This window comes from Hoplias malabaricus, chromosome 4, assembly GCF_029633855.1.
Source record: "Hoplias malabaricus isolate fHopMal1 chromosome 4, fHopMal1.hap1, whole genome shotgun sequence".
Classification (NCBI taxonomy): domain Eukaryota; kingdom Metazoa; phylum Chordata; class Actinopteri; order Characiformes; family Erythrinidae; genus Hoplias; species Hoplias malabaricus.
Genome location: NC_089803.1, coordinates 72,296,902 through 72,306,901, shown reverse-complemented (window position 1 = coordinate 72,306,901; position 10,000 = coordinate 72,296,902). Strand labels below are relative to the sequence as shown.

The 10,000-nt window shown below is 42.0% G+C and overlaps 1 protein-coding gene across 7 annotated transcripts in view; it reads left to right on the top strand.

Annotated features, from left to right (window-relative positions):
* The window catches only part of osbpl8 (oxysterol binding protein-like 8), a 51,153-nt gene that overhangs the window by 28,934 nt on the left and 12,219 nt on the right, over positions 1–10,000 (top strand). For all 7 annotated transcript variants that reach the window (XM_066668904.1, XM_066668907.1, XM_066668908.1 and 4 more), the window contains 11 exons: positions 314–381; positions 479–559; positions 2,413–2,514; positions 3,184–3,387; positions 4,388–4,472; positions 6,025–6,193; positions 6,352–6,562; positions 6,988–7,172; positions 8,701–8,782; positions 8,906–9,004; positions 9,868–9,964. In XM_066668904.1, the coding sequence (XP_066525001.1) occupies positions 314–381; positions 479–559; positions 2,413–2,514; positions 3,184–3,387; positions 4,388–4,472; positions 6,025–6,193; positions 6,352–6,562; positions 6,988–7,172; positions 8,701–8,782; positions 8,906–9,004; positions 9,868–9,964 (1,383 nt within the window). The remainder of the gene's footprint in view (positions 1–313; positions 382–478; positions 560–2,412; positions 2,515–3,183; positions 3,388–4,387; positions 4,473–6,024; positions 6,194–6,351; positions 6,563–6,987; positions 7,173–8,700; positions 8,783–8,905; positions 9,005–9,867; positions 9,965–10,000) is intronic.

Below are 10,000 nucleotides of genomic sequence, written 5' to 3'. Positions count from 1 at the left end.
AGGCCTTGTTTATTTCCGTGAGAGGAGGCCAGTCCACATTCTGCGTGGATTACAGCAGCACAGCTCCTTAGTAAAAGAGTCCAGGAGCTAAACTCATCCAAACCTGTCCCCCACTGAAAACAACTGGGGCTTTAGGAATCAAAAAACTGTAACTTAGCCCCGAGCCGTGGAGCCGAGGAACACAGTGGGAAACAGCACACTCTCAACATTGGTTTGGAACTTTTTTTTTGTGGTAACCTTTTTATTGAGGTGTTTATTGTTTTGTGTGTGTGTGTGTGTGTGTGTGTGTGTGTGTGTGTGTGTGTATGTTTAGGTTTTGAGCGAAAGGAAGACAACTTGCCCTTGAAAGAAGACTCCTCCCTATCCATCTCTAAAAGCAAGGTACAGTATTGTACACACACACACACACACACACACACACACAGAAACGTGCAGTGGTGTGTGTGAGTAAACACTGTGTGCTGTGTCTGATCCACAGTCTGAGACCAAACTCTATAATGGATCAGATAAAGACGTCTCAGCCTCCGGGAGCAAACTCACCAAGAAAGAGTCTCTCAAGGTAAGCGCCGTCCACTCTCTGTTCGCACGAACCACACAGGAGCTCAGCAGCGGTGGAACGGGTCAGTACACAAGAGTCACGCTCCGGTACGGACCTCGCGGTTCGATTCGGTGGCGGTGCAGCAGGAGAAAAGCAAAACACTTAGGACCCCCTTTAAAAACTACTCAAATAGAACTGAAGATAAATATATAATTATTTACGGTTTTTACACTAATTCATTCATTCATTCATTCATTCATTCACTGTCTGTGACCCTTATCCAGTTCAGGGCGGTGGTGGGTCCAGAGCCTCCCTGGAATCATAACACAATATAAAAAAATAACACAATAATCACAATAAACACAGAAACACAAACACAGTAAAAGGATGTTTGTTCTAAAAGTAGACGCTGTGCTGTGAGCGAGTGAAGAACAGTGTGTTTCCAGATGTTTCTCCTGATCGTATGGATTTGTTAAATCTACAGCACACTTCATTTAACACAGTGAAGTATTTATTATAATGGAGTGTTTATTATAATGGTGTGTTTATTATAATAGTGTGTTTATTATAATGGGGTGTTTATTATAATGGAGTGTTTATTATAATGGAGTGTTTATTATAATGGAGTGTTTATTATAATGAAGTGTTTATTATAATGGTGTGTTTATTATAATGGAGTATTTATTATAATGGAATGTTTATTATAATGGAGTGTTTATTATAATGGAGTATTTATTATATTGGAGTGTTTATTATAATAGAGTGTTTATTATAATGGTGTATTTATTGTAATTAAGTGTTTATTATGATGGCGTGTTTATTATAATGGAGTGTTTATTATAATGGTGTGTTTATTATAATGGAGTATTTATTATAATGGAGTGTTTATTATAATGGAGTATTTATTATAATGAAGTGTTTATTATAATGGCGTGTTTATTATAATGGAGTGTTTGTTATAATGGAGTATTTATTATAATGGAGTGTTTATTATAATGGCGTGTTTATTATAATGGAGTGTTTATTATAATGGAGTATTTATTATAATGGAGTGTTTATTATAATGGCGTGTTTATTATAATGGCGTGTTTATTATAATGGAGTGTTTATTATAATGGAGTGTTTATTATAATGGAGTGTTTGTTATAATGGAGTATTTATTATAATGGAGTGTTTATTATAATGGCGTGTTTATTATAATGGAGTGTTTATTATAATGGAGTGTTTATTATAATGGAGTATTTATTATAATGCAGTGTTTATTATAATGGAGTGTTTATTATATTGGAGTATTTATTATAATGGAGTGTTTATTGTAATGGAGTGTTTATTATATTGGAGTATTTATTATAATGGAGTGTTTATTATAATGGAGTGTTTATTATATTGGAGTGTTTATTATAATGGAGTGTTTATTATAATGGAGTATTTATTATAATGGAGTGTTTATTGTAATGGAGTGTTTATTATATTGGAGTATTTATTATAATGGAGTGTTTATTATAATGGAGTGTTTATTATAATGGAGTGTTTATTATTCCCCTCTCTCTCTCCCTTCACCTCTATCCCCTCTCTCTACCATCTCTCGCTCCCATTTCATCACTACATTTTTCTCTCTCTCTGTTAGAGCTGGACGATACGCCAAAATCTATATCACGATATATTTCTTAATTTCGGTCGATACGATATAATTCCGATATTGATACGAACAGTAAATAAGCCCCGGACCCACCACCGCGCTGAACTGGATAAACGTTACAGACAGTGAATGAATGATAATAATTTAAGATAACTAAGATTTTACACAGTACTGTATGTGTTTATAGCAATATGTGTGTGTGTGTGTGTGTGTGTGTGTGTGTGTGTGTTTTCAGGTTCAGAAGAAGAACTACAGGGAGGAGAAGAAACGGGCGACTAAAGAGCTGCTGAGCACCATCACTGACCCGTCTGTCATCGTCATGGCCGACTGGCTGAAGGTGTGTGTGTGTGTGTGTGTGTGTGTGTGTGTGTGTGTTTATAAGAGTAATATATCACATTGTGGTGACCAACACTTGTTTACACAGTTGCATTGTGGGGACTTGTCTTCGTTGTGAGGTCAACCAGCTGGTCCCCGCAATGTCATCATTACAGTTTAAGCTGAAGACGTTTTAAAGTTGTGTTAAAGATAAAATTAGGGTTAGGTTTGGGGCTAAGGTTAAGCTGGTAGTTCTTATGGAAACATTAATGGCAAGTCTCAACAGAATCAATGATAATGTATTTAATTATTCAATTTCATTTTCTCTTGTTTGTTTTGAGTGAGAAGCAGGACCACTTTGTATTTGTTACTTTCCTGGCGCCTCGTGTAAACCCTGCTCCGTTCCAAACAGAGTTCTACTCCCTACAGAGTGCACTTTACAGATTTATAAAAGTGACTCTTCTACACCACTACAGTGTGTACTACAGAGTGAAGAGGAAGGTGTTAGCTGCCTTTAGCTGCTGTAACAGGTCTTGGCTTCCCCTCCGAGTGTGTTGAGTGATATTATGTTCGCAGCAGTTTTAAGAGAACCAACCTATAACACGTCTTCACTTTTCTCCCTCTTATTTTGTGTGTGTGTGTGTGTGTGTGTGTGTGTGTGTGTGTGTGTGTGTGTGTGTGTGTGTCTCAGATCCGTGGGACTTTGAAGAGCTGGACGAAGTTGTGGTGTGTGCTGAAACCTGGAGTCTTGCTGATCTATAAGACCCATAAGAATGGACAGTGGGTGGGAACGGTGCTGCTGAGCGCCTGTGAACTCATCGAGAGACCGTCCAAAAAAGACGGCTTCTGCTTTAAACTCTTTCATCCTCTGGAGCAGTCGATATGGGCCGTGAAGGTACAGACACACAGTTAAAGAACTTTTTCACCAGACACTACACTACAGTGGAGACACTACAGTTACTGATCTCTCCTCCACAGTGGAACATAGTTCTGTTTCTTAATGAAACGTCTGTGACCTGCTTTGGTCCAAACCCCACGAGCCCCACAGCAGTGTTCTCCCCCTGTGTAAACAGCCCCTGTTCAGAACGCCCGCTTTCAGCACCTGTTCCTTTAAATGATAACGAGCCGCTCGCTGTTCACCCCGACCCCGAGCGCACAGCAGTGAGGAGCGAGGAGCAGAAGCTCTGGTTTTTAGCCGTTTTCACTCTGTTCTCTTTCTTCTCCGTTTTTACTCAGTGCTCTTATTTCTCCGCGCTCGTTGTGTCTGTTTTGCTGAGTTTGACCTCGTCTTCGCGCTCTCACATAAACACGGGTCCAGCACTGTGATTGGACAGACTCAGACGAGGGGGCGGGGCCATTGTAAAGTCTCTGCACTTGACGTCAGAAGCGGAGCAGAATCAGAACGGCTCGTTTAATCCGTGTGTTTTCTGACTCAGAGCACACAGAAAACTGACAGGGGTCTTGTTTCACAGTGTGTGTGTTGGTGGACCCCAGATTCACACATTAATGTGAACACGCTCTGGAGAAGGGATTTCTTCGAGTCACTTCCACATGAGCTCACTGCCATTTTCACAGACTGTTTGGACAGGACTCTTGTCGCCTTTTTCCTGGTCCTTTGTCCCTAGTTCTAGTTCTAGTTCTAGTTCTAGTTCTAGGCAGCTCTCTCTGCTCCTTGTTCCAGGGCTAGTGCTCATTAGCTCCAGGGCAATACCCAACTGTTCCACTGCAGTGAGCCATGCTGGAGCAGGTGGGAGTTATACAGCACCATGGCATTTCATGTCTGGACCAAATCAGCCATTTAACAGAGTGGTGGGGACATGTCCCCAGTGTCCCCAACATACATCACACCTATGATGAAATACAGTGTGTGTCGTAATGTGTGTGTGTGTGTGTAGGGTCCTAAAGGAGAAGCTGTTGGCTCCATCACTCAACCTCTTCCCAGCAGTCACCTGATTTTCAGAGCTGCCTCAGAGTCTGATGGTAAACACACAGACACACACACACACACACACACACACACACACACACACACAAGCAAACACTTGCAAAGTCACGCTAAAATGCAGTCATATAATTGTGTGTTGGGTTCAAAATTCGATTTTACTCATGGTTTCTTTATTCACACATTTCATTTATTTATAGATTTTCTAAATCATCTGTCGCTAGTCGAATAAAATAATGAATTAAAAGTTGTCTTTTAAAATGATGTCACTATGTACAGCACTAAGAGTAGCACCTGCCTCAGACGTCTGAACCTGGAGAACAGAGAGAACAATGGAGAACAGAGAGAGCAGTGAGAACAGTGGAGAACAGAGAGAAAAGTAGAGAAGACTGAGAACAGTGGAGAACAGAGAGAAGAGTGGAGAACAGAGAGAACAGTGAGAAAAGTGGAGAAGAGTGAGAACAGTGGAGAACAGAGAGAACAGAGAGAAAACTGGAGAACAGAGAGAACAGTGGAGAACAGAGAGAGCAGTGAGAACAGTGGAGAACAGAGAGAAAAGTAGAGAAGACTGAGAACAGTGGAGAAGAGAGAGAAGAGTGGAGAACAGAGAGAACAGAGAGAAAACTGGAGAACAGAGAGAACCGAGAGGACAGTGAGAAAAGTGGAGAACAGAGAGAACAGTGAGAACAGTGGAGAACAGAGGAGAACAGTGAGCACAGTGGAGAACAGAGAGTACAGTGGAGAACAGAGAGAACAGTGGAGAACAGCGGAGAACAGAGAGAACAGTGGAGAACAGCGGAGAACAGAGAGTACAGTGGAGAACAGAGAGTACAGTGGAGAACAGTGGAGAACAGCGGAGAACAGTGGAGAACAGCGGAGAACAGAGAGTACAGTGGAGAACAGCGGAGAACAGTGGAGAACCGAGGAGAACAGAGAGTACAGTGGAGAACAGTGGAGAACAAAGAGAACAGTGGAGAACAGTGGAGAACAAAGAGAACAGTGGAGAACTGAGGAGAACAGTGAGAACAGTGGAGAACAAAGAGAACAGAGGAGAACAAAGAGAACAGTGGAGAACCGAGGAGAACAGAGAGTACAGTGGAGAATAAAGAGAACAGTGGAGAACCGAGGAGAACAGAGAGTACAGTGGAGAACAGAGAGCTGGAACCAAAATGTTCTGGTTCAGGAACAAATTCATGTTGGTGTGAACTCGCAGAACCCCTCCAAATTAGGTTTGTGAATGGGAACTGAACTGGTTCCAGGTACAAAAGGGCAGTGTGCGTTTGTGTTAGCATTGGGTCAGTGACAGGTCAAGAAGAAGCAGTGGCTTGGACTCACGTGTCCCTCTCAAGGGTGGGGCGTACCTTGTGTGACCGGGGGACCCTCCCTGAGGTGGGGGCTGGACATGACAATTTGCGAGTACGAGAGCTATGATGCTAATGCCGTGTGTCTGTCCTGTTTAACCCCACAGTCCCACTGTAAAACAGAGTGTGTCCCTGATTCGTGTGTGTGTGTGTTTGTGTGTGTGTGTGTGTGTGTGTTTGTGTGTGTGTGTGTGTGTGTGTGTGTTTGTGTGTGTGTGTGTGTGTGTAGGTCGCTGCTGGATGGATGCTCTGGAGCTGGCCCTGAAGTGTTCGAGTCTCCTGAAGAGGACCATGATCCGCGAGGGAAAAGAGGAGCCTGCAGCGACGGCAGAAACATTGCATCAGCAGCACATCAACTTCTACAGCCTCCTCCGAGCCCACAACCTCCACAACTTCCAGTAGGAAACACCTCGTAAATCTGTACTCGGATAAATCTGTGTGTGTGTGTGTGTCTGATCTCTCAGGTACGGTGATATAGATTAGTTTAAAGACATTGATCTGTACTCTGATAAATCTGTGTGTGTGTGTGTGTGTGTGTGTGCGTCTGATCTCTCAGGTTCGGTGATGTAGATCAGTTTAAAGACGTTGATCTGTACTCGGATAAATCAGACAGAGAGAACGAGGCGGAGGAGAACGAGTGGGAGAAAAGTGAAGAGAGCGACAGCGACACGAGTGAACGACAAGACGACTCTTACGCTGATCTAGAACCTGGAGAGAACCTGAGGGAGACCATCTACCTGCAGCAGAGCCACGAGGAACTCGGAGAGGTGTGTGTGTTTGCGTGTGTGTGTGTGTGTGTGTGTGTGTGTGTTGAGTATTCCCATCTTCCTGAACTTGGCCTGTACTAAAACACCACTGGTCTCTGGCGCCCCCTGTGGTGGACTGCAGACTCTTCATTTATTTACTTATCACTGTGTTACCTTTTCTCAGAGAGGAGACTGTTACCTGTCTCTCTCTCTCTCTGTCTCTCTCTCTCAGGCTGGGGAGACATCTCAGACGGAGACAGTGTCAGAGGAGAATAACTGTCTCTCTCTCTCTCTCAGGCTGGGGAGACGTCTCAGATGGAGACGGTGTCGGAGGAGAATAACTGTCTCTCTCTCTCTGTCTCTCTCTCTCAGGCTGGGGAGGTGTCTCAGACGGAGACGTGTCGGAGGAGAATAACTGTCTCTCTCTCTCTGTCTCTCTCTCTCAGGCTGGGGAGGCGTCTCAGACGGAGACGGTGTCGGAGGAGAATAAGTCTCTGATCTGGACGCTGCTGAAGCAGGTTCGTCCGGGGATGGATTTGTCGAAAGTTGTTTTGCCGACGTTTATCCTGGAGCCGCGGTCATTCCTTGATAAGCTCTCGGACTACTATTTCCACGCTGACTTCCTGTCTGAGTGAGTAAAAGCAAACACACACACATACACAGTTTCCTAATTGCGCACTTAACACTAATTCGTACTAGTGTTTGAGTGTGTAGTGTGTAGTGTTTTTGTGTGTAGTGTTTGAGTGTGAAAAGTGTAGTGTTTGTGTGTGTAGTGTGTTGTGTTTGTGTGTGTACAGTTTGAGTGTGTAGTGTTTGAGTGTGTAGTGTTTGTTTGTGTAGTGTTTGAGTGTGTAGTCTTTGTGTGTAAAGTGTTTATGTGTGTAGTGTTTATGTGTGTAGTGTGTGTGTAGTGTTTGAGTGTAAAGTGTTTATGTGTGTAGTGTTTATGTGTGTAGTGTGTGTGTAGTGTTTGAGTCTATAGTGTGTAGTGTTTGAGTGTGTAGTATTTGTGTGTGTAGTGTTTGAGTGTGTAGTGTTTGTGTTTGATTGTGTAGTGTTTGTGTGTGTAGTGTTTGAGTCTGTAGTGTGTAGTGTTTGTGTTTGATTGTGTAGTTTTTGAGTGTGTAGTGTTTGAGTGTGTTGTGTTTGTGTGTGTAGTGTTTAAGTGTGTAGTGTTTGAGTGTGTAGTGTTTGTGTGTGTAGTGTTTGAGTGTATACTGTTTGTGTGTGTAGTGTTTGAGTGTGTACTGTTTGTGTTTGAGTGTGTAGTGTTTGTGTGTGTAGTGTTTGTGTGTGTAGTGTTTGAGTGTGTAGTGTTTGTGTGTGTAGTGTTTGAGTGTGTAGTGTTTGTGTGTAGTGTTTGTGTGTAGTGTTTGTGTGTTTAGTGTTTGAGTGTGTAGTGTTTGTGTGTGTAGTGTTTGAGTGTGTAGTGTTTGTGTGTGTAGTGTTTGTGTGTGTAGTGTTTGAGTGTGTAGTGTTTGAGTGTGTAGTGTTTGAGTGTGTAGTGTTTGAGTGTGTAGTGTTTGTGTGTGTGTAGTGTTTGTGTGTGTAGTGTTTGTGTGTGTAGTGTTTGAGTGTGTAGTGTTTGTGTGTGTGTAGTGTTTGTGTGTGTGTAGTGTTTGAGTGTGTAGTGTTTGAGTGTGTAGTGTTTGTGTGTGTAGTGTTTGTGTGTGTAGTGTTTGAGTGTGTAGTGTTTGTGTGTGTGTAGTGTTTGTGTGTGTAGTGTTTGAGTGTGTAGTGTTTGTGTGTGTGTAGTGTTTGAGTGTGTAGTGTTTGTGTGTGTGTAGTGTTTGAGTGTGTAGTGTTTGTGTGTGTAGTGTTTGAGTGTGTAGTGTTTGTGTGTGTGTAGTGTTTGAGTGTGTAGTGTTTGAGTGTGTAGTGTTTGTGTGTGTGTAGTGTTTGAGTGTGTAGTGTTTGTGTGTGTGTAGTGTTTGAGTGTGTAGTGTTTGTGTGTGTAGTGTTTGAGTGTGTAGTGTGTAGGTAAAAGCTGAGTATATATTAAGCATCATAGAGTATGTGAAAAGCGGTTAAACTCGGCGTCACTGCTGCGTCACATTTTTTTTTGTTGTTGTTGTTTTCAATCCATTTACACATTGTGGTGGTTGTGTGTGATGTAGTGTTTTGTTTGTTTGTTTGTTTATTTGTTTGTTTGTGTTTAGAGCTGCTGTGGAGGAGAACGCCTACAACCGAATGAAGAAAGTGGTGAAGTGGTACATCTCCGGGTTTTATAAAAAACCAAAGGTACAGTAACATACACACGATCAAACACACACTAATACATTACATTCAGTTCTAAACACTCTCTGGTGACAACCGTGTGTGTGTGTGTGTGTGTGTGTGTGTGTGTGTGTGTATACGTACCAGGGTCTGAAGAAGCCATATAACCCTATCCTTGGTGAGATGTTTCGCTGCATGTGGATCCACACAAAAACAAACAGCAAAACGTACTACATCGCTGAACAGGTACGAGACACACTACAGCATTCATCCATTCATTCATTCATTCATTCATTCATCTTCTGTGAGTGCAGTTGAATCTGATACTGTTCTGAACTGTTCTTTTCTGTAGAAGTCATTTGAAAATAAAACTCCACACTCACTTTATAAAGTGTTTGAAAATGATTAAGACACTAATAAATTTAGTTTATAAACAGTTTATAAACAGTTAATTGGGTATAAAGACATTACATTACTTCACAAAAACATTAACATCAACCTTTATTGATTATGTATTGATTTATTGATTATTCTCTTTAGACGTACGTCAGGTGAACAGCTGAGTTTTACAGTAGAGCTGTTGTGTAGTTGTTGTGTACTTTTTACGGTAAATGTGTGTCGTATTGAAGATGACAATTATAATTTTATTAAACAGAAAATAAGCTTAAAGTGAAGAGTTTATTGGGCGCTGCGTTGGTTCTGAGCTCCATCAGGAAAAAGCTGCAGAAGACTTTGATGGGTTTGTTCTGTTCTTGAGGAGGTCTAACCGTTCACTCACTACAGCTGTTCAAACTGTAGTTGATGTCATCACGTGTTTAGTCTGAAGTTGTGATGTCATCACGCTTTTAGTCTGAAGTTGTGATGTCATCACGTTTAGTCTGAAGTTGTGATGTCATCACGTGTTTAGTCTGAGGTTGTGATGTCATCACGTGTTTAGTCTGAAGTTGTGATGTCATCACGTTTAGTCTGAAGTTGTGATGTCATCACGTGTTTAGTCTGAGGTTGTGATGTCATCACGTGTTTAGTCTGAAGTTGTGATGTCATCACGTTTAATCTGAAGTTGTGATGTCATCACGTGTTTAGTCTGAGGTTGTGATGTTGTTTGGTAGGTTTCCCATCATCCTCCAGTCTCAGCGTTCTACGTCAGTAACAGGAAAGATGGCTTCTGTCTGAGTGGCAGCATCCTCGCCAAATCCAAATTCTATGGTAATACACACACACACACACACACACACTCTAACT